At 45.6% G+C, this 24193-nt stretch overlaps 1 protein-coding gene across 2 annotated transcripts in view; it reads right to left on the minus strand.

The window, feature by feature from the left end:
* Positions 1–2255: 2255 nt before the first annotated feature.
* Positions 2256–24193, minus strand: part of hnf4a (hepatocyte nuclear factor 4, alpha) — a 285470-nt gene continuing 263532 nt past the window's right edge. For both annotated transcript variants that reach the window (XM_072514802.1, XM_072514801.1), the window contains exons 6-10: positions 20488–20575; positions 20210–20362; positions 18155–18391; positions 9571–9693; positions 2256–7953 (exon numbers count right to left, since the gene is read on the minus strand). In XM_072514802.1, coding sequence (XP_072370903.1) covers positions 7820–7953; positions 9571–9693; positions 18155–18391; positions 20210–20362; positions 20488–20575 — 735 coding nt within the window. In that variant the 3' untranslated portion in view covers positions 2256–7819. The remainder of the gene's footprint in view (positions 7954–9570; positions 9694–18154; positions 18392–20209; positions 20363–20487; positions 20576–24193) is intronic.

A 24193-nucleotide genomic window follows, 5' to 3' on the forward strand; every position in this document is an offset into this window, starting at 1 on the left:
AGTGCGAGGAAACTGCGCTTCAGCAGTTGCTGCATGTCATGATATTCAGGTGAACATCACAGCACATACATACACACATAATGATGGACAGATCAGCGGACCAATCAACACACAAAACACGACAGCCAATCACAGACAAGAGCATACACAGTACAAAGCAGGGAACATGACACTTCCTGGGCACTCGAGCAGGAGAGGGATCAGGGCACAGACCTCATTGCCAGCCACTCAGAGGTTCACCATGTGCTGAATACCAGAGTTTAACATGTTAATAGTTCATTGAAATAAAACTGCGTTGTACCATTCGCAACCATGTTGGTTCGTCTGTGTATCCGAGTACCCAACACTTCACTGCATTCAGACTTTGAGTTTGTAAAATTAACAATTGATATGTCTGAACCCTCTCTCCCTTCTCATCACACGCACTCCCTCCCTCTCTCCCCTTCACCCCTCTCTCCCTTTCTCTCCTCTTCCCTTCCCGTTACAAATTGACAGAACCATTATGTTTATGTGGAAAAATATATATTTTATTGACCGTTGTGTTCAAGGGAGAAAATATACTTTATTATAAGAAATTTGTAAAAGTTGAGACTATTACAGAAAATGTCATTGTTCAGCTGATAAAGTTAAATGTTATGTTAAATGTTAACTGTTTTCAAAGTTGGTATTTATAAAATTACTTTTGTTAATAAATGTTTTCCATTAAACTTTACAAGCTTCTACAAATGTCTTACTGAAACATCAAAACACACCATTTAATTAAGAAATAATTATAAATAAATAATATCATTGAAATAAACAGGGCAAAACCAGAATAACAGGTAACGCGGTGACACACTGGTTATCACTGCTGCCTCATAACACCAGGGACCTGTGTTAAATTCAGACCTTGGGTGACTGTGTGGTGTTTGCACATTCTTCCTGTCTCTGCATGGGTTTCTTCGGACCATGGAATAGAACCATAGAATTCCTACAGTGCAGAAGAAGGCTATTCGGCTCATCGAGTCTGCACCAACCCTCTGAAAGAGCACCCTACCAAGGCCCACTCCCCCTCCTTATCCCTGAAACCTAACCTGTACATCCCTTTACACCAAGGTGCAATTTGTCATGGCCAATCCACCTAACCTGCACATCTTTGGACTGTAGGAGCACCCGGAGGAAACCCATGCAGGCCCAGGGGGAACATGCAAACTCCACATAGACAGTCATCCGAATTGAACACGGATCCTTGGCGACTGTGCCACTATGCCGACGTTGTTTCCCCCAGTGCTTCGGTTTCCTCCCACAGACCATAGGTGTGCAGGTTTGGTGGAATGACTTTGCTAAATTTCCCCTTAGTGTCCAAAGGTTAGGTGAGATTAAGACGATAGGGTGGGGGCGTGGGCTTGGGTAGGATGCTCTTTCGGAGTGTTGGTGCAGACATGATAGGCCAAATGGCTTTCTTCTGCACTGCAGTGATTTTATAAACACAAATCAAAAAAATATCAGAAGGACAGTGACAGCGAAAAGTGACAGCCTGTATAGACAGTCGTGCTGGAGGCCCGAGGCTGCTGCTGGAAGAGGAAGGTTCACTGCTATTTTCTGAGGGCAGGTAAGTTTGCATTTCAGAATCAGCGGCCCATGGCTTTCTTCCGCTAGTTGGAAGTTACGAGCCATTATACCTCTAATGTTTCCCATTAAAGAAATATTACAGCATTGTGTATGAATGGATAATTCCAGTTGTTGATTCTCTTACATTATCTGGAAACAAATTCCCAAAACTGCACATTAAAAGTAATGCAATTACTCCAAAAGGCCCGAAGCCAGAGCAATTGATCCATTTTTTTCTTTGCAGGTAATGCTTGCCCTGTTGTGTGTTTCCAGCATTTTCTACATTTAACTTAGTGCAGTTGCTGCGCTGTCTTTTTTAAGTATGTATTTATGCACAGTAGCACAGTGGTTAGCACTGCTGCTTCACAGCATCAGGGATCCGGTTTGATTCCCGGCTTGGGTCACTGTCTGAGCAGAGTCTGCACGTTCTCCCTGTGTCTGCGTGGGTTTCCTCCGGGTGCTCCGATTCCTCCCACAAGTCCCCAAAGACGTGCTTGTTTGGTGAATTGGGCATTCTGAATTCCCCCTCAGTGTACCCGAACAGGTGCCGGAGTATGGCAACTAGGGGATTTTCACATTAACTTCATTGCAGTTAATGTAAGCTTACTTGTGACACGAACAAAGATTATTATTATTAATAAGGCAAATAATCTGAAACAGTGAAAAACATAGAAAAGATCTTATTTATTACTTCTGTTTTTACATGGGTTAAAAGAATGGCAACAATACATTAATAGTTACAGTATTCAGGACTGAGGCAGTATACATCAGAGATTTAAGGAAACGCTTTTCATTTGTAATGAAATATCAATAAAGAAATACCATACACACAGTCAAAACTGCAAGGACGAAAAGTATAAAATGTAAAATATACAGTTGTGGTAAAGAACTATGTTATTCTCTTAATTGTCATTAATCAGTGATATGATTTATAAAAATAATGTCATACTTTCATGAAAAATTACATCCGTATTACAATAAATTAATTAGTTATTGCTATTATTTGTTCTATGTACAAATAAATGCCACAGGTAGATGAAGAACATTTTTCTTTTTAACTTACTAATTTTCGAGCTTCTGGCAGTTGTGAGCACTAGAACCACACCCAGATACTGTAAGCATGAACATAGTTCAATATGTGAAGTGCAAAACCTAGTTACAAATCTATTAATGCTTTATCATAGGCACTTTTCCTACAAGCAGATAAAGATCAAACTGCCTGCTAATGTGTGCTTTGCCATTATACTTGGTGGGATATCAACACTGACAACTGAACTGTGGCTTGCAAAACATGCATATCATTGCCCTGAGACAAGCATGTTTAAAAGAAGTACTTCACCAAATTTAAAACACAACGACATATCAGAAGATAAGGAATACTGTATTTTGTAAATAAACATACAAACCCAAATCTTTGCTTTTGTACAGAGGACCTGCTGCCAACCAGAAAGGCTATTTTCAGACTTGAGAAATTTATTGGCATCTGAGATAACACAAGTTCATCAGTCATTTTGCAGAAAGCTTTTGTTGATGATGGGTAATTCAGATCAAATGAATTTTCAGCCTGATTGACTTGAACTGTCAAGTGTCGACCAATTGGCATTATAAGACAACAGCCTTCAGTGAGAGAATATTTCTGCTCAATGCACCAAAGCACAGGAAGTTCGAAGAATTCTCAAGATGTTGCTGAATGGCACATCATTATGCAAAGTCAGTCACTCTGGGACTAACAGCCACTCTGGGACTAACAGCACACATGATTTTTGGAGCTATATTGGGGCTGGTCACAGAGGAGTCAGCGTATAAGGCACCTTTTTGGTCTAAGCCTCTATCAGTCTTTTTCTCTGCTATGGTTTAAGAATAAAATGTCAGAGGTACGACCATCTAAATATTGACTATAGATTTTCAGACTTTGGTTAGACAATTGACTCAAGTGTTCAAAATCGGCATTAGCCTCAAGACGCTCAGTCACTCCTGCAACCAATCAATATTTACAGAGTTGGTACTATGTGCCTGTGCTGCACCAAGTATGAAACCAGGCCATTATCCTTTAGGCTGTTCAGCTGTTATAGGGTGGTTTAATGATATTTCATAGACTTCTGCACAATGAAGCATCAATATTGTTGTGAAGTTTCTTGTACAGTACATGATGGATAAAACCAATTACATCATAAATATTCAACTTAGGAATTGTTTGAAACACAGGTCATAAAGTAATGCAAGAATCATTATATTCTAACATGCTCAATCAAGAATACTTTAAACACCATTATTCCATTTTAAGATGTGTCTCTTAAAAATGCTCCTTACAATACAGGAAGGACTTTGCCAAAGTGCCATTAAAACCCTGTTTATTAAATAGACTAAACATTACCCCAGAAGTATTTTACATTAATGAAGGTATTTTTTGTGCATTAGAGGCTTTTTTATGCAAAGAAAGCAAAAAAGAATCACCTTGGTTTAAATAAAATGGCATGTAATAAATCTACTTTTAGAACACAAATATTGTCTCTAAGGAATTCAAAGCACAATCTAGCTGAATGTTATGCCAACAAGTAATCTTTGTTGTCCAACTTTCAGCAAGTAGAATGACAATATTTGCTCATATTTTAATTATGTTAACTGCTAAAGCAAATAATTATACAAAAGTTATATTTTGCCAATATTTTCATTAGCTCATTATTGATATTTTAGAAGAGAACTGTTTCACTTTACACTGAAAGAAAGATGCTTATTTTAAAAGAAAACCTGACATCATTTTACCAGCGACCTCTCTTTTAATAAAATATTTCTGAGGTAGTGAACCCTAAAATGAATGGGGTTTGGAGTGCTCTGAAGTCATTGTGGAGCAGGTAGACAGGCACAGCAGTGATACTCTATCACATAGAGTAATGCAGGGCAACAGGAAGGATGGAAGGGTACGTAAATTCAGTTACTATTCTTCAAGCTGGTATGAATCCGAATGGCAAGCCGAGTGGAAGACGGGCTATAACAGAATAGTTTTTAACCATGTTTTTCAAAAGTTATATTATTGCCCTTGTTAAAAGACTTGCATTTATTATCATTTGTAAATGCATAATGCAATTGGTGACATGACAATAATATGTGAAACCCACACGTTAGTAATTTGCACTGGAGCAAATATTGTAGCTGCAGCGACACAAACTTCCCTGCGCTCTGAAATGGATTTAAGATAGCCTGCTCCAGGGAGTAAGCCTGCCATAATTACTGGTCCGAATTCTCCGGCCGTTGGGATTCTCTTTTCCCGCTGGCTCATGAATTTCCCGGGGGCATGGGGTAGTTTCAATGGGATATCCCATTGACAAGTGGCGGGAAGAGAGAATCCCGCCGACAGCGAACGGCGCACCGCCGAGAAACATGCACAGCTGGGGGATCGGAAAATCCGGCCCATTGTTTGCACCGTTTTTCTGAGCTTTCTCTGACTCTCTGCTGAAGCAACGGAGGAGGTAGGAGAGCCCCCACAGAAATCCACCCCAATAGTACATAAAAAAGAAAACAATGTGTGCCTTTCAAAACTTCAGGACAGCCCAAACCGCTTTTTAGTTTAAAAGTTCTTTTGAAGAATAATCCCTATTGTAATGTGAGAGGCATAAATTGGCAGTCCAGTAGTCCTGGCTCTTTTTAGTTCCTGTGTGATTTCTGTATCCCTCTACTATAAGTGAGATGATAAACTGTAACTGCTATGGGGGAGAAACTGACATTTGTAAGCAAGGCATCCTATCTTGTTGTAGGCTCCATTTGGCTGGCAGTTTGAATCTGTATGGCTGGTTAAAAAGATGTACACGCATTTGTATCTGTACAGAAGTGCATGGCGCATCTAAGATCAACTGTAATTTAACTTTTAAAAGTTGGATGGAATTAGTAGATCAGCAAATGTTACCACTACTGTATTTGCAGCACTAAAAGATTTCTCTTCAAATTGTTTAAGTGGATTAAACGTTTTATATCATAATGTGTATAATTTCTTTTTCTCATATATACATCTACTCAAATTTCAACTGCTGAAATGGTACAAAAACAGTATCTAAAAATATGGTACACAAAAGTACACTAATAATAAATGAAGGGAAGGACAAAGGAACTGAGTTTATAGAAAAATCCAAATACTACCAATTCATAAATATTGAACTTGCTTAAGGTTCAGCAGAATAGGTGAGCTGATTCTCCGCTGAAAATCATAATATGTACTCAGAGCCAAAACATTGCAAATTCACCCTGAGTTTATGCCAAAATCCAGTTCCTATCTAGTTGGCAGTGTGACTATATGTCAGAGACTGAACATTCTTTAAATGCGACGAGGACAGACCTTTATTAGTACAAGATCAGTTGGAAAACTCAAAAGTCGATTTTAAACTGGGGCACATTGATGGTGGATGGGATAGAAGGTGGGAGCGAGGCCCCCCATGGTGAACTCAGCATAAAAGTAGGGACATCTGGGGGCTCTTCGAATGCAGAAGCATTGCCTACTGGCTAAAACCAACAGGAGAGGCATCGGGCTCAGTGGCTGAGAGCAGAAACTAGGACCCAGGAGCAGAGGATGCCAGGACCCCCGGGTCATCCCTGGCATGATATCATTGGGGGGTAGTTTTCACCAGAGATGCTGATGCTAAAGACGAAAAGCAAGGCACAAAGGTAAAGGCATAAGGTCTTAATCTATAGCTCGGGGGCCCACAGGGAATTCTCAGAAAAGTTTAATTTAAAAACTTAACCTGGCCACTCCACTGACTCCCATCAGATTCTGTTGTTGGATTTGGCCCCTCTGGAGCTAATAAATCTTGATATTGTTATGTTGATGACATTGCTGGATCATGATTTTGCATGATTTTAAAATTATTTCATGGGAAGTGGGCATCGCTCGATTGCCCATCCCTAATTGCACTTGAGAAGGTGGTGGCGAGCCGCCTTCTTGAACCGCTGCTCTCCATATGGTGTAGGTACATCCATAGCGCTGTTAGAAAAGGAGTTCCAGGATTTTGACCCAGCGACAGTGAAAGAATCGTGATAGATTCCCAAGTCAGGATAATGTGTGACTTGGAGGGGAACTTGCAGGTGGTGGTGTTCCCATGCATCCGCTGCCCTTGTCCTTCTAGGGGCAGAGGTCACAAGTTTGGAAGTGCTGTTGAAGGGACGTTGGTGAGTTGCTGCACTCTTCCAGATGGTACACACTGCTGTCACGGTGTATTGGTGGTGGAGGAAGTTAACTTTTAAGGTGGTGGGCGGGGTGCCAATCAAGCAGACTACTTTGTCCTAGATGGCCTAGAGCTTCTTGAGTGTTGTTGGAGCTGCACTTATCTGGACAAGCAAAAGGGATTCCACCACATTGCTGACTTGTGCCTTGTACATGGTGGACAAACCTTGGAAAGTCAGGAGGTGAGTTACTCATCAGACAATTCCCAATCTGCTCTTGTAACTGGCCCGGTTCAGCTTGTGATGAATGGTAACCCCAAGATATTTATAGTGGGGGATTTAGCATGGTAATGCCATTGAATGTCAATTGGTGACGGATGCATTCTGTCTTGTCAGAGCTGATCATTGCCTAGCATTTCTGTGGCAGTTATCATCGCAAGCTTGAATGTTGTCCATGTTTTGCTACATTTGGACATGGACTGCTTCAGCATCAGAGGAGTCGTGAATGGTGCTGAACATTGTGCAAACACGGACATCCCCACATCTGACCTTATCATGGAAGGAAGGTGATTGATGAAGCAGCTGTAGATGGTTGGGCCTAGGGTACTACCCTGAGGCATTCCTGAAATGATACCCTGTCTCTGTGCTACGCTGCTCCCCAGTTCCTCAGAAGAGTTAAGATCTGGACAGCAAGCATCAAGATCATGATATGATCCCTCTGCTATCTTGACGTGCACCATTATAATCCCCTGTCTGTGCAATAACCACTGGGCAACCAGAATTAAAATCGACCAGAAAGATGAAGGAAATGGCTGTCATTATAAATGCTGGATTACAAATCATTAAATTAATTGAACCAATCTCTCCACACTGAACAGCAGTCTCTTAAATATTCCGGGAATGATATTACAACGACAGTCAGTTAAACACATGTCTTAACATTAACCTTTTGCTTATCTTTGTGTATCCAAATGGAACATTATTCTTATTAAAACAGTGTTCTCATAATATGGTTCCCTAGGTATGGAAAATCTACTGTGTTAGTTATTTATCACTTTTGCTCTGAGATGCAACCCATATGTTAAATTGCCTCTTGTTTTGGAATGGTTTGTTGTAGAATGGAAGTTGGTGGTTTCGATACAGAACCTGCTACCAGTTTGTATGGTTCAGATGCAGACCCTCTAGGTGGAGAAGGTAACGGAGTTTCAGGTGTGGCTGTGGTATACATATAAAAGAAACAAAATAAATCATTATTTTTTAAAAATGAAATAAAACAAGTAATAAAAGAGGTATATTGAAAACATTAAAGTTTTCAGGTCACGGTATTTATAAAGAATAAAATATTATGAACCCTGTTTCACACACAGGGGCTAATACCACTGGTCCCTAATGGTACACTCCCACTGTACTTCAGTGCGAGTCTGCTAGAAGGGCCTGAAGTTAAACCTCCATCTACTCCTTATGAGGCCAATGCCAGGAATCTTATTTCCTCAGCGTAGCCCTAGATCAAACGTAATTGCCAGAAAAGCAGTTCCTCTCTCGTTTCCTGTAAAATCCTCATTTTCCAAAGGTTGCTGATCATGGCTCATTGTTGTCATGATATCACAATGGGGAAAGTAGAAGAGGCAGGCTCCAAGAATGACCTCAGCTGGAACGGTGATTGAAGCCATTCCATTAATACTATTAAACAGTGCACTCTAATCAACTGAGCTAACCGAGCATAGGCTTTGCTGGGCTACTGCGAATGATGTTAAGCAGAGGTAGGGTGCTTTTTATCATAAAAGAAAACAATTATCAGTCTGATCAAGCTAGAGAGATTCCATCTTATTGCTTCTAAGCCTTTTGGCTAAGATTAAGCGTAAGATCACAAGATCTCGCGAGACGTCGTGATCTGAATCCCGCACATTGGCAACTCTGTCTAATAGAGTGAAACAGCTAGTCTCACTCTGAAATGCAGCTCGGCTGATCTACTAAGGCCCTGGCATTTAACCCCTTCATCTCGGAGACCTCAGGCGAGCGCTGTTCAGTGCTGGTCCCCAAAAATAGGCAACCTGGCAGTGCCAACTGGGTGTCAAGTTGCCAGGCTGGCATTTTTCCCGTGCCGGTGTTCTGGCCCGGGAGTGCCCTGCCCATCCGAGGTGGGGTGCGATGAGGAGTGAGGACCCCTTTATAAGTGAGTTGGGGTTTTGCGGGTCCGGGGTTGCATCGGCGGATTGAGAGATCAGGACGCCATTTAAAAATGGCATTGTGATCTCGTCCTGCACTGAGGAGTTCCAGCGAGCAGGCTCCACCTTGCAGGAAACGGGGAAACGGGACTAAGTGCAGCCTCAGCGGGGCCTTACCCACTGAGGCCCTGGATTTCAACAAAGTCCCGATAGATAGCATGGTGTTTCTCGGTGCTGTGAGTGCTGGGAAATGCCTGGCTAAATGCGCTTGACACACGACTCTATTGCAATTCAGTTAGATGGTGCCTAGTAAGCTCTTTTTCTGGGGACCATGAATTGGACTGAATTTGAATTTGTTTTTGGAGCAAGCAATAAAATTGATTAGGAGCTTGCCACATCCACTCTGAGCATTGGCTTTGTAACTCTCAGAGAGGAATAACATTTTTTAAAATCATATATTGGTTACTTATAGAGTAACATTAGCAAAAGCAAAAGTTGCCAATTAGCCCTTTCTGTTGGAAAATGGTTTATTACAAAACAAAATCAGAAAAATAAATAAATATTTAGATATAAAAAATAAGTAATTGAACTGTATGAAAAAGAAAAGTATTCTACAGTGAGACCAGTAGTAATTTTTAGTTTTGAATTGACATTAGGTAATACTTACAGATCTGTCCGTTTTGTACTGGAGCAGGCATTGCACTGGTCACTATCACATTACTTGCCAGATGCTCCTGGACCAGATGAGGATGTAGTGAGTGGTGTGTATGTGGTGTCTCATTTGCAGTACCTGAAACACAAAAAAAGAAATTTGAGAATCTGACAAAAGATACTGAAGTTGAACTTCACTATTATCTCCATTACACCTTTCCTTGAAAGTACAGGAGATTAAATAAAAAAAGGTCTCACGTTGCAAGGCCAAATGGAGTAATAATAGGACAAATAAAGAAACAAAACATGTGGCTAGAGGAGGTGTGGACTGCAGGACCCTGAAGAGCGAACAGTAACGCAAAGGAAATAAGAAGGGAGGGATTAAAGCGTCCCTTCTCACCGTCTAAGGTCCCAAACACACCTTCCAGGTGAAGCAGCGATTTTCTATACTCATTCAATGGTTGTGGACATCGTTGGCAAGGTCAGCATTTTTTCCCCATCCCAAATTTACTTGAGAAGGCAGTGGTGAGCCACCTTTTTGAAGCATTGCAATTCACTTGGTCTTGGTACATCCACAGCACTGTGAGGGAGGAGGTTCAGGGGTTCTGATCCAAAGGCAGTGAACAAGCAACCATATAGTTCCAAGTCAGGATGGCGTGTGACTTGGAGGGGAACTTGCAGATGGTGGTATTTCCATGTTTCTGCTGCCCATGGCTTTCTATGCAGCAGAGGTTGCTGGTTTGCAAGGTGCTGTTGAAGGAAAGGGTTGTTGCAGTCTATCGTGTAAATGGTAGGCCAGTGGTAAAGGCAGTGAATGTTCATGATGGTGGAAGCTTGGGGTCATGCTTATGGACTGAATGGAGCTGTTCCGCAGAACAGCCATCAAGCAGTCTGCATTTGGTCTTCACAATGTGGACCTGCTTGACTCTGTAATACACCTGTCCGTCACTCAGTATTGGTGGGAGTGTCCAGTGCAAAGTCCTTGTAGAAACAGGTCCTGTTTTCACACAGTATTTGTCCTTTATAACCTTTTGGATGCAAAACTGAGTTCAGCAATTTTAGATCATATCCTCTTCTCGCATGTTGTTTTGTGTTTCTTTCTTGATTTGATTTATTTTCATTTGCTTCTCTCTCATTTCCTTTGCTTTCAGATGGCAGCTATTCAGGATCCTGCCATTCACATCTCCATTAGCCACATCTTTTGTTCCTTTATTTGTCCCATTGCTAATCTATTTAGTCTTGCACCATGAAACCTTTCTTTATTTAGACTCCCATGCCTTCCACCCCATCACAGAATTTCTCTTTTGTTCTTAAACCTACACTCCCTACGCACTCAAAACATTGCTAACTGTTCTCAGTTTCGATTCAAGATCACAGAACTGTTTCTCTCTCCATAGATGCTGCTCTTGCTGATTAACTCTCCAAAGCTTGTTCACCATCTACAAGCCACAAGTCAGGAGTGTGATGGAATACTCTCCACTTGTCTGGGTGAGTGCAACTCCAACAACAATCTAACAACATAAGTCCAAAGATGTGCAGGTTAAGCGATTGGCCATGTTAAATTGTCCCTTTGTGACCAAATATGTGCAGGTTAGGTGGGGTTATGAAGTTACAGAATGGGACAGGGAGTGGGCCTAGGTAGGGTTTGGAGGGTTGGTGCAGACTTGATGGGCCGAATGGCTTCCTTCTGCACTGTACAGAATATATGGATTCTGTGGAAGAAGCTCGATACCATCCAGGACACAGCAGCCTACTTAATTAGCGCTTGATCCACCATCTTAAACATCACTCCCTCCACCACTAACACACAGTGGCAACAGTGTGTACCACCTATAAGATGCACTGCAGCAACTCATCAAGACTCCTTTGACAGCATCTTCCAAACCCAAGACTGCCACCACGTCAAAGAACAAGGCAGCAGATGCATGGGAACACCATCAGCCGCAAATTCTCTTCCAAGTCACACACCATCCCAACTTGGAAAACTATCGCCATTACTTCGACGTCACTGGGTGAAAATCTTAGAACTCCCTTAAATGCACATTAAATGCATAGAATCCCTACAGTGTAGAAGGAGGCCATTCGGCCCATTGAGTCTACACTGAATGTCTGAAAGAGCACCCCACCTAGGCCCACTCAACTTGCAACTTCAAGTAACCTTTTGGACACTGAGGGCAATTTTAGCATGGTCAATCCACCTAACCAGCACATCTTTGAACTGTGGGAGGAAACTGGAGCACCCGGAGGAAATCCACGCAGGCAAAGGGAGAAAGTGCAAACTTCACACAGACAGTCACCAAGGTCAGATTCGAACCCGGGTCCCTGGCAGTGTGAGGCAGCAGTGCTAACGACTGTGCCGCCGTGCCACCTGCTGACTAATACCTTCTCAAGGGCAAATAGGAATGGGTAATAAATGCTGATCTAGCCAGCAATGCCTGTCATGTTGTGTAGACTGGCCAAAGTGAAAGAAGTGCTACAGAACATGTAATTTAAAATAATTTATTCTAGAACAAACTGTGTGATAAGGTAACTAGGATAAACAAACTTAAAAACAACTAACACTAAATAACTCTTATGGAACTATTGCAAATGCATCTACCTCCCAGCTGATGCACGATCAATTAAACTCAAAGACGAGGTTGTAACATAACTGAACGGTTTAATTGACTAGATCTGTTCCCAGCAGCTTTGGTACAGAAATTGAGGGCTGCTGGGACAGCACCAGTTTTTATACTCTGCCCGTCAAGGCGGAGCTACGTACCAACAGCTAATGGTAAAGTTCTAGGTTTAACCAATGGTCTTCGGCCTCTTGGGTACTGTAATACCTGATAATACCACATTCACCCCCTGTTAAAAAAAGAGTCCAGCAGGGGTGGTGGCCAGTGATTACAATTGCATCTACATGATATGATCAGATATGGAGGTACCGTGATACCTCTTTACAGAGTTGTCGAGAATATTTTACAAGCGTGGAAGATATATACATTCAGTGTACGTTTACGGTTATTGTTACAGTGAAACAATCAGTCGGTCGGGTGGCCTGATTGTCCTCCTGCATCGTCTGGGCTTCGGTGGTGATTCTGGTGGGGTTCCGGACGTCTGCGACTCCGGGAGCGTGGCGTCGGTCTCCATGGCAGCTTCATCACCCCTAGACGGCGCTGGTGGGTTGGGCCGAGACGGGGGCGCCTGTAGGGGGCGTCGGTGGGTGGGATGGCCTAGGTAGGAGTGGTGGGAGGACTGACCCTCCAGTGAGATGCTGTGGGGGTGGGGGGGGGGGGGGGGGGGTAATGGTTCGGGTGTGCGTGGGGTTCCGGCGGGCGCCAGGTCCTGGAGGGAGACTGTATCTTGCCGGCCATCAGGGAACGCCACGTAGGCGTACTGGGGGTTAGCGTGCAGCAGGTGGACCCTCTCAACCAACGGGTCCAACTTATGCGCCCGCACGTGTTCCAAAGCAGGATGGGTCCGGGTGTCGCTAGCCAGGTTGGGAGCGAGGTCCCGGAGAAGGACTTCCTGGGGAAGACAAGGAGGCGTTCATGAGGTGCCTGATTGGTAGTTGTACAGAGCAGCGACCGGATGGCGTGGAGGGCCTCCGGGAGGACTTCTTGCCAGCGGGAGACTGGGAGATTCCTGGACCGTAGGGCCAGTAGAACGGTCTTCCAGACCGTTCCGTTCTCCCTCTCTACCTGCCCGTTTCCCTGGGGGTTGTAACTGGTCATCCTGCTTGAGGCGATGCCCTTGCTGAGCAGGAATTGACGCAGTTCGTCGCTCATAAAGGAGGACCCCCTATCACTGTGTATGTACACGGGGAACTCGAACAGTGTAAAGATACCCTGGAGGGCCTTGATGACGGTGGTTGCGGTCATGTCGGGGCAGGGGATGGCGAATGGGAACTGGGAGTACTCGTCAATCACGTTCAGGAAGTACGTGTTGCGGTCGGTGGAGGGGAGGGGGCCTTTGAAGTCCATGCTGAGGCATTCAAAGGGACGGGAAGCCTTTATCAGCTGCGCCCTCTCTGGCCGGTAGAAGTGCGGTTTGCACTCCGCGCAGATTTGGCAGTCCCTGGTGACTGTCCTGACCTCCTCGATGGAGTAGGGCAGGTTGCGGGTCTTTATAAAGTGGAAAAAACGAGTGACCCCCGGGTGGCGGAGATGCTCGTGGAGGGCTCGGAGGCGGTCCACTTGTGCGGTGGCACACGTGCCGCGGGACAGGGAATCAAAGGCTCGTTTAGCTTCCCAGGACGGTACAAGATCTCATAGTTGTAGGTGGAGAGTTCTATCCTACACCGTAAGATCTTGTTGTTCTTTATCTTGCGCCGCTGTGCATTATCAAACATGAACGCCACTGACCGTTGGTCAGTGAGGAGAGTGAATCTCCTGTCGGCCAGGTAATGCCGCCAATGTCGCACAGCTTCTACTATGGCTTGCGCCTCTTTTTCGACCGAGGAATGGTGAATTTCGGAAGCATGGAGGGTACGGGAGAAGAAGGCCACGGGTCTGCCCGCTTGGTTGAGGGTGGCAGCCAGAGCTACTTCGGACGCATCGCTCTCAACCTGGAAGGGGAGGGACTCATCGATGGCGTGCATCGTGGCCTTTACAATGTCTGCTTTGATGCGGCAGAAGGCCTGGCGGGCCTCCGTCGACAGGGGGAAGGTTGTGGACTGGATTAGGGGTCGGGCTTTGTCTGCGTAGTTGGGGACCGACTGTGCGTAATAACTGAAAAACCCAAGGCAGCGCTTCAGGGCCTTGGGGCAGTGAGGGAGGGGGAACTCCATAAGGGGGCGCATGCGTTCAGGGTCAGGGCCTATAACTCCATTTCGCACTACGTAGCCGAGGATGGCTAGGCGGTCGGTGCTAAATACGCATTTATCCTTATTATACGTTAAGTTAAGGATTTACGCGGTCTGGAGAAATTTCCGGAGGTTGGTGTCGTGGTCCTACTAGTCATGACCGCTGATGATGACGTTATCCAGATACGGGAATGTTGCGCGTACGCCGTATCGGTCAACCATTCGTCCATCTCGCGTTGGAAGACCGAGACCCCATTTGTGACACCAAAGGGAACCATTATAAATTGGTAGAGCCACCCATCTGCTTCAAAGGCAGTGTACTTGCGGTCACTAGTGCGGAGGGGTAGCTGATAGTAAGCGGACTTGAGATCCACCGTGGAGAAGACCTTGTATTGCACGATCCTGTTCACCAGGTCGGATATGCGGGGGAGAGGGTAGGCATCCAGCTGCGTAAACCTGTTGATGGTCTGACTGTAGTCAATGACCATCCTATGTTTCTGCCCGGTCATCACCACCACTACTTTTTAATTTTTTAAATTTTTTTAATTTTTAAAAATAAATTTAGTGTATCCAATTCATTTTTTCCCAATTAAGGGGCAATTTAGCGTGGCCAATCCACCTAGCCTGCACATCTTTGGGTTGTGGGGGCAAAACACACACAAACACAGGGAGAATGTGCAAACTCCACACAGACAGTGACCCAGAGCCAGGATCGAACCTGGGACCTCAGCGCCGTGAGACTACAGGGCTAACCCACTGCGCCACCATGCTGCCCTTTCACCACCACTACTTGAGCTCTCCAGGGACTGTTGCTAGCTTCAATGACCCCTTCCCTCAGTAGCCTTTGGACCTCTGACCTGATGAAGGTCCGGTCCTGGGCACTGTAGCGTCTGCTCCTGGTGGCGATGGGTTTGCAATCCGGGGTGAGGTTCGCAAACAGGGAAGGCGGGTCGACCTTAAGGGTCGCGAGGCCGCAGACAGTAAGGGGAGATCTAGGGCCACAGAATTTGAAGGTCAGGCTTTGCAAGTTACATTGGAAGTCCAACCCCAGGAGTGTAGCCGCGCAGAGGTGCGGCAGGACATAAAGGCGGAAATTGTTGAATTTCCTGCCTTGGACAGTGAGGTCTGCTAGGCAGAACCCCTTTATCTCCACTGAGTGTGACCCGGAGGCCAGGGAGATTCTTTGGTTTACAGGGTGCGTAACAAGTGAACAGCTCCTTACCTTGTCGGGGTGTATAAAGCTCTCCGTGCTCCCAGAGTCGATCAGGCAAAACGTCTCATGGCCGTTGATGAACACCGTCGTCGTTGCAGTTGCGAGTGTCCGAGGTCGATTTTGGTCCAGCGTCACCGAGGCCAGATGGAGCAGTTGCGGGTTGTGATCAGGCAGTGTGTAGTCGGCCGTGCTGGGAGACTAGGGGCCCCATCCAAGATGGCGTCTCCCATGGATCGCACATGGTGGTCGGTGATGGACAAAATGGCGGTGGGGATGAACAAAATGGCGGTGCCCATCCGTCCAGCGTGGTGTCCGAGGGGCAAGATGGCCGCGCCCGTGGTTCGGATGTGGCCCTAGGATAGGGGGGTGGCAGTGAGTGCTGGCCGCCTGGGGTCCGAGGGGAAGATTGCCGCGGTGGCCCGGAGTCGCTGGAGACCGTGGCCACGGCTTGTGCTTGGCAGACCCCCCCAAAATGGCCCTTCTTGCCGCACCCTTTGCAGGTGGAGGTGCGGGCCAGGCAGCGCGTGCGGGGATGCTTTGCCTGCCTGCAGAAGAAACAGCGGGGCCTGACGGAGTTAGTGGGCCGTCTTACAGCGCAGGCCTGCGGGGACACGGAAGGTCAGTGGGGCTGCCGCTGCAGGATGCCACGCAGCCCAGGGGGCCGCGGCGCGGTCGGGCGCATAGGACTGCGCGTTTCTGGAGGCAACATCCATGGACCCTGCCAGGGCCCGTGCCTCTCTCAGTCCCAGGGTGTCCTTTTCTAAGAGTCTTTGGCGGATCTCCAAGGAGCTCATACCTGCTACGAAGGCATCCCGGGTTAGAAGTTCCGTGTGCTCGCTGCCCGAAACTTGCGGGCAGCCACAGTTTCTGCCCAGCACCAGTAGCGCACGGTAGAAGTCCTCCAGCGATTTCCCCGGGGCTTTGCCATCTAGTTGCGAGCAGGTGACGTGCGTAGACCTGGTTTACAGGGCGGATATAATGTCCTTTTAACAGTTCGATCGCAGCATCGTAGTCCTCCGCCTCCTCAATGAGGGTGAAGGTTCCAGGGCTTTCTCTCGAGTGCAGGAGATGCAGTTTCTGTTCTCCTGTGGGGGTGCCTCCAGCTGTCTCGAGGTAGCCTTTAAAGCACGGCAGCCTGTGCTTAAATATCGCCGCCGAGTTCTCCGCATGGGGGCTGAGTTGTAGACACTCCGGCTTGATTCGGAGCTTTCAGCTTAAGTGTAGTCGATTAAATTGATGCACGATCAATTAAACTCAAAGACGAGGTTGTAACATAACTGAAGGCTTTAATCGACTACAACTGTTCCCTAGCAGCTTCGGTACAGAAAGTGAGGGCTGCTGGGACAGCACCGGTTTTATACCCCGCCCGTCAAGGCGGAGCTACGTACCAACAGCCAATGGTAAACTCCAAGGTTTAACCAATGGTCTTCGGCCTCTTGGGTACTGTAATACCTGATAATACCACACCAGCATGATCAACCCCTGACTCCCAGAGCACACGGTGACGTGATGAGTTTACAATGCCACCTAGTGGTCGGAGGTCATGCATAATATTATGCACAAACATACATCTTGCATATCATCACAATCTAGATCCTATGAAAACATTCTTAAAAATATATTTTTTCAAGAATTTACCATTTTAATGTAAAATTTCCATCATCCACATAGAGTCATAGATATTTACAACATGGTAACTGGCCCTTTGGCCAGCTTGTCCATGCCACCTAGTTTCTATCACTAAGCTAGTCCCACTTGTCCGCATTTGGCCCATATCCTTCTATACCCACCCTGCCCATGTAACTGTCTAACTGCTTTTTAAAAGACAAAATCGTACCCGCCTCTACCGCTGCCTCTGGCAGCCTGTTCCAGATGCTCAACACCCTCTGTGTGAATAGACCCTCTGGTCTCTGTTATATCTTTCCCCTCTCACCTTAAACTTATGCCCTCTAGTTCTAGACTCCTCTACCTTTGGGAAAAGATGTTGACTATCTACCTTATCTATTATTTTATAGACCTCTATAAGATCACCCTTAAGCCTCCTATGCTCCAGCAAAAAAAGTCCCAGCCTATCCAGCCTCTCCTTATAACTCAGTCCATCAAGTCCTGGTAGCATCCTCGTAAATCTCTTCTGCACTCTTTCTAGTTTAACAGTATCCTTCCTATAATAGGGTGACCAGAACTGAACGCAGTATTCCATGTGTGGTCTTACCAATGTTTTGCACAACTTCAACAAGACATCTCAATGCCTGTATTCAATATTCTGACCAATAAAACCTAGCATGCTTTTATGTCAATTTGAATCTTGTCTTTATCTTTGATATGAGTTTCAGACTACACTGCTGGGCCAACCTCAGTGAATTTAGCTCAGAGTGGTTTATCTTAGTGGACTAGACAGCTGGTTTGTAATGCAGAACAGGTCCAGCAGCGTGAGTTCAATTCCCGTACCGGCTGAGAATTCTGAATTCTCTCTGTGTACCCGAACAGGTGCTGGAATATGGCGACTAGGGGTTTTTCACAGTAACTTCATTGCAGTGTTAATGTAAGCCTACTAGTGAAAATAAAAAGATTATTATTATTTTGTTTAAAATGTTTCCTCACCTCCCAGAAGCATCTCTTGAAGAAGGTTGTCAATTTTAGCCATTCCAAAGAGTTTGACAAACTGGATTTGCTCTATCATTTGCCAGGTGATGCTCTGTAGAGTGGGTAGCAATAGCAGTAGCTCTCCAAATCGACCCCTAGAGTCATACTGTCTGTCATTAATATAGTCCTCCAAACTGACTTGTACCTGGAATCGCATACGTTTGATTTTGGCAGGGTTACTGAGTCCTTTGGCATCTGTGGATAGATGTTAATTCATAACTTTAGAATTGCATAAATCAACTCTATTTCATTGCCTCCAACACACAAGTAAAAACGAGAGTTAATCTTTATTTATGACTTCAATGCATATGACATTTATTCAAATGTATTTTATTTGTTTCAATAATTAAATTAGCACAATAGGCTGAATTGTATATCCCCCAAGGACATCATCCTTTACAGCTAATATTTTATCTGTGGTGGGCGAGTCCCACACTATGTGGGAAGCCTGTCAGCTATAGTAGTGCAGGTTGGTGGCAGATAAAGAGGATAAAGAGGGATGGGGAATGGAATGTGGATCACCTGGACCCATGGGAGACACTGTCCTTCAAGGTCATCCTCCCCTTTAACCTACTCCTGGTAAGGAGGAGAGACAATATAGAATAAAGGATACAATTTTAAAAGGAGTGCAGGAACAGAGGAACCTTGGGGTATAAGTGCACAAATCAGTGATGGCAGCAGAGCAAGTTGCGAGAAAGCAGTTAATAAGGCCTGCAGGATCCTGGAGTTTATAAATAAATTGGGGCAGAATTTTCCAGTTCTTCTGCCACTTTGTCAAAAAAAAAGCAGAGAGGCATGTTTTGCACCATCATTCTTGAGGGGCAGGGCCTAAAGATATTGGCAAGACTCGGCTCCACAGAGATCGGGACGCCATTTTTAAAGGTCACTCTGCTCTCAAAGCTAAGAGTCAGGCCCCCACGGATATCAGGAACTGCGTCAATCCACCATCGCTGGCAATCTCTGCGTCCCCTCCCCCTTAACCGGCATCATCGGCAATTCCCCCCACCTTATTAACCATCATCGGCAAATCCTCCCCACCCCCATTGTGATCCCCTCCTCATTGTGGCTCCTCCATAATGGCCCCCATCCCTTTGGCCCCTCCTCCTTGACAATGCCAACCTTGCCAGGTTGTTCTCTGACTGCAGAGCAGTAGAGATTCCCACCGACGTGACATCATGCCGGCACGGGGAACATACGGCCAACCCGGAAGGTAAGAAGTTATGCCATTTAGACATATTTAAATCTATTTAAATTCATGGTAATAAGGTTCACGCCCCTATGCGGCTGGCAGGCGGGGAGGGGGGGAGGAGGGGAGGAGGGGGCGTGGGGGTGGTGGGGTGAGAGCGGGGAAGATCTCAATCTGAGATCTCCCGGACGTAAATCCCGTGATGGCCCTCTTGCAAGAGTTAGCGGCCATAACGGGATTTCTACCCCTGGAAGACGGGCCGGAAAATCATCCCCATGGGATACAAAACAAGAAAATTATGGTAAATATTTAAACACAGGTGCAGCTTCAAGTGAAGTATCTGTCCATTTCCAAGGACCCCATTTTCGAAATGTTGTGAAGGCATTGTGGAGAGGGTGCAGACAACATTTAAACAAATGGTTTCAGTGATGAGAGGCTTCAGTTACATGATGTGACTGCTTTGGACCCAATAATCAGGCAATGTATTATCATTTTATAACATTGCATTGACTTGTAGTACAATTGTTAGCATTTCAGTGTAAATGTTATGTGCATCATACCATGAAAACACTGATCACAAGTATGTGCCATCACGTCACATTTACACTTTGTGAACTAAATAGTATAGATAGAAAGAGAATATTTCAAGACGGCAGTGTTATCTTCTGGGTGGTCCTGCTGTCACACTCAGTTTATGAAAAGCTGAATATTATTTCCAAATGTCTGTTATGATGTATGCAAAGTCTTCACAACTTTGTTATTGCTATGCCATGTAACAGAGCAAAAGGTTGACACTGTTCATTTTGTTCCATGTGCCTGCTACCTACCTGGATCAAAGAAAACAACTGCTTTCAAGCAGGCAAATTCATTGTCATCTATCTGCAGCTCCTGAAAAGTCTGAACCAGTTCGTCGAGAATTCTAGTTGCTACACGATTTATTTCCAACTCTGGGCAATTGCGTGGGATGATATAGTCATTGCCTTGAGAGAAAAAAGACAAACATCACAGATTTTAAGGATATTTCCACAATATTTTGATCAGACTTTTTATGGTTCAATAAAGGAATTAAAAAATACAATAATCCACGCAAAATCATCATTTTTACCTAAGAGCAGGACATCTTTGTACATCATGGAACGCTTTGCAACTCCAAGCAGTAAATGCTCCCCAGCATGCGCTCGCAATAAAGCAACCTACTCAAATAACACATATGACAATTAATCACCCTGCATTCCTAATAAACAGCATTTCTGATTACTATAAAAATGAAATGAACCTTGCTGTTGAATATTTCGTTAGCTTCCTTGAATGTGATAGAATGGCTACGCTGCATCTGAAAAGCAGGGCACCGCGGCACAGCATGGCCGATAGAAGCCGGGAGACCCGGCTCCCGGGATCTACCCGGCTCGCAATGATTCATGATCTTGTGAGGCATTGCGATGTAAATCCCGGCCATTGTTGGCGGGATCACCTTTTGGCAAATCTGCATAGTCTCACTTTAATATGCAGTTTCCTGAGGTACTTGAGGCATTCGGACCTATCCTTTTCTCCTCGGAGACATCGGGCAAGCGCCGTTCAGTACTGGTCTCCACAAATGGGGGCCAGACGGAACGGCACTTGTGGGGGTCTCCCAGGGGATTGAGGTCCCCAGGAACATGCCCTTTGGGCAGGGTGATACCCTGGCACTGCTGGTGTCATTTGGGCACCCTGGCAGTGTCAACTGGGTGCCAGACTAACACTGCCAAGGTAATCGGTTGGCTCTGCCAGCTGGCAGGGGCACAGCCAGTGTGCTGAGTTGGCACTGCCAAGGTGCCAAGCTGGCGTTTTTGCACAGCGACGATTGGGCTGGGGCTGCCGTGCGCCTGTGTTGGGGGAGGATGCGGGGGGGGGGAGAACCCCTCCGGGGTACCCCTCCCGTAGTGCCTTGGGGCTTCAGGAGAGAGGGTGTCGGGGGATGCGTCCGGGCTCCAGAGATCGGGACTCCATTTCTAAATGGTGCCCCAATCTCTCACTGCACTGAGGAGTTCCGGCGAATGGAGCTCCTCAGTATAGAAAACGGGGCTAAATGCGGCCTCCACCGTACGTTCCCTGCTGAGGCCTCCCATCGAACCCGAGCGACAGAAACATGCGGCTAAACGCGTTTGCTATGGGACTTTGTTCCCATTTAATTAAATCACGCCCATAATCCATGGTTCATTTCTCTTTAAATGGTTTTATAGTCTTTGACTCAACAGATTCCGAAGCTCGGCATCTGCAAATTAAAGCTAGGCCATTTCAGAGTGAAATACAAACACAGTGATTAGTGGAAATCTAGAACATCCTTCACCAAAATCAACTGAGATTTCCAAGGCTAACATTGGTAAATATTTATCAGTTAAGTGTATCAGTTAATATTTATTAAGTGTATCAGGGAATAAGGAGCATAGGCGAAATAAGGGAGTTGATGTGCAAGATCAGTGATGATTGAATTGAATGTCACAACATGCTCAAGGGACAGAATGGTGGTCCAACCCTGCTCTTCTGAGTGGAATTTTGCTGATGCGAGCTTGAAGGCGGGAAGGGAATGCACTTAAACGGGATGGTGGAATACTCGACTTCTGTCATCTTCTCTCATCAACTGAATTAAATACAGACAGGAAGGCAACCAATTGTGGACATTAGGGACCTCACCTTACTGCTCTAGCATTAATGCAACTGCCAGCTGGCCTGTCGCCATGTGGTGTGTACATCAGCTGTTACCCTGTGTGGAGCTTGTCACCTCCGGGGGTGACGGTAGACTGGGTGCGTTGTTGTTGCAGGTGGTCTCTTTACCAATGGCACTCAGTGCCAGTTCAAGGTATGGGACATTGGGAAGCAGGGGGGGGAATGTTGAAAGCCATCCTCTTACCCTTGCTTCTGACACCCCTGCCCCCTTCTCTGCCTGATCCCCACCCTGTAAACTACCTCTCCCCACATCACCTACTTTTGTGCTGGGTCACTCTGCAATCCTGACATTCTGGGGGTGCGTTCTTCAGGCAAGGGCAACAGCCACCCTGTGGCACTGCTGGACACAAGAGCTGCCTGTCAGTCAGAGGCCAGTAGATTTCATTCGGCGGGATTTCTACTCCTGGGGGCCTGATTCCGGAGGAAGTCCCGCCCGGCCTCACCACTGCCGGAGAGGCATGCGGTTCGGCAGTCCTTCCGGAGAAGAGGCAGGTGTCACCACTGACACCTCAACAATATGCTGCCCTATGTTTCCATGACAGTGAAACATGTTGCAAGCAGGATCTATCCCAGTGAATGAATAGTGTGGTGATTGTCGTGTTGGGTGTTATGGTTCACAAACAAGCCAACAATGCTGGAAGTGGTGTAACGCTATTTTATTAACTGTTCAGCTATGCTAACATACTGTAAACGTGGGCATAAGCAATGCCAGCTTAACTGTGGACCCTTTCCTATCACTAGCTTTGTTGAGGCACTCAGCACATGGTGAATGTCTGTGATGCAGGCTGTGAGCTCTGTGCTCTGAGCTGGCTGCTGCTAGAATGCGCGGGAACTCTCCTGTCCCCTGTCTTTATAGTGCTTGTGCTCTCACTGGTGATTGGCTGCAGTGTTATGTATGCTGGTTGGTCCTACTGCATGTCCATCAGTGTGTGTATGTGATTGCACCATAATGTACTGATGTATATTATGACAGTGATATGGTGTGAATTCACAGACCATCCCCTAAATAATAATGCTAGTCGATACTCAATTTAACTTTCTGTTAAAAATGCAACTAATTAAAATCTCTCTCTCACTGCAGGGTTAGCTCTGAGAACAGCCTGTGCTGAAACTTCACCACTTTGAACAGATCGAGCATCTGTTGCAGCACAGTCTGTTCTAAATTGAGCTTCTTCCCAGTGTGTTCCCTCCATCCAAAAGACTGACTCAGTTTGATGAATGGTTTAATGGTTCCCCTGATTGGTGCATGAGCTGACACAGGAATATGCTTATGCAGTGACAAAATCATTGTGTTCACTCAGCATGGCTTTTCATTTTACAAGTTCCTTACAAGCACCTTTTTAATATATCCCTTTCATACCATGTCAGTTAGCGATGTTTGACAATGCAGTGATGGCATCCCATTTAAAAAGTGGGCAGGATGCAAACTACACATTCCAGCTCACCTTACATGGTTGCAATTATGCTCTAATCATCTCTATACAGATATTTTTTTGTTAAAGACTGAATTACTCCTTCGCTAAAGAATTCAAACCCAATTTTTGAAGTTACATCAACTTCTTTGTCTGTGGCCACTGGTTTAGGTCTAGCACTGAGCTTACAGGATCCAGTCCAGCTGGGCAGAGATTAATTAATACGCAATGTATTTGACCAAAACCGCTGCGTATGAAAGGCAAAATAAATCTCGAGTCATTCATTCTTGTGGGAATGGGGCTATCCATAAGTTAAGCACTGAAGTAGGAAGTGGCAGGGAAAAGCATGATCCCGTTGACTATATTTTTGTTTATTATGATGTAAGCATGAATGAGACAGCGAGAATTTAAAAAAATAGGTAATGGTCAGGCTTTTATGGTCCCATAAGACCATAAGACATAGGAGCAGAATTAGGCCACTCGGCCCATCGAATCCATTCTGCCATTCAATCATGGGCGGACTGATAATTTTCTCATCCCCATTCTCCTGCCATATCCCCATAACCCCTGATCCCCGTATTAATCAAGAACCTATGTATCTATGTCTTAAAGACACTCAGTTATTTGGCCTCCACAGCCTTCTGCGGCAAAGAGTTCCACAGATTCATCACCCTCTGGCTGAAGACGCGGTGTGGC

The sequence above is a fragment of the Scyliorhinus torazame genome, chromosome 8 (assembly GCF_047496885.1).
Source record: "Scyliorhinus torazame isolate Kashiwa2021f chromosome 8, sScyTor2.1, whole genome shotgun sequence".
In the NCBI taxonomy this organism is placed as follows: Eukaryota; Metazoa; Chordata; class Chondrichthyes; order Carcharhiniformes; family Scyliorhinidae; genus Scyliorhinus; species Scyliorhinus torazame.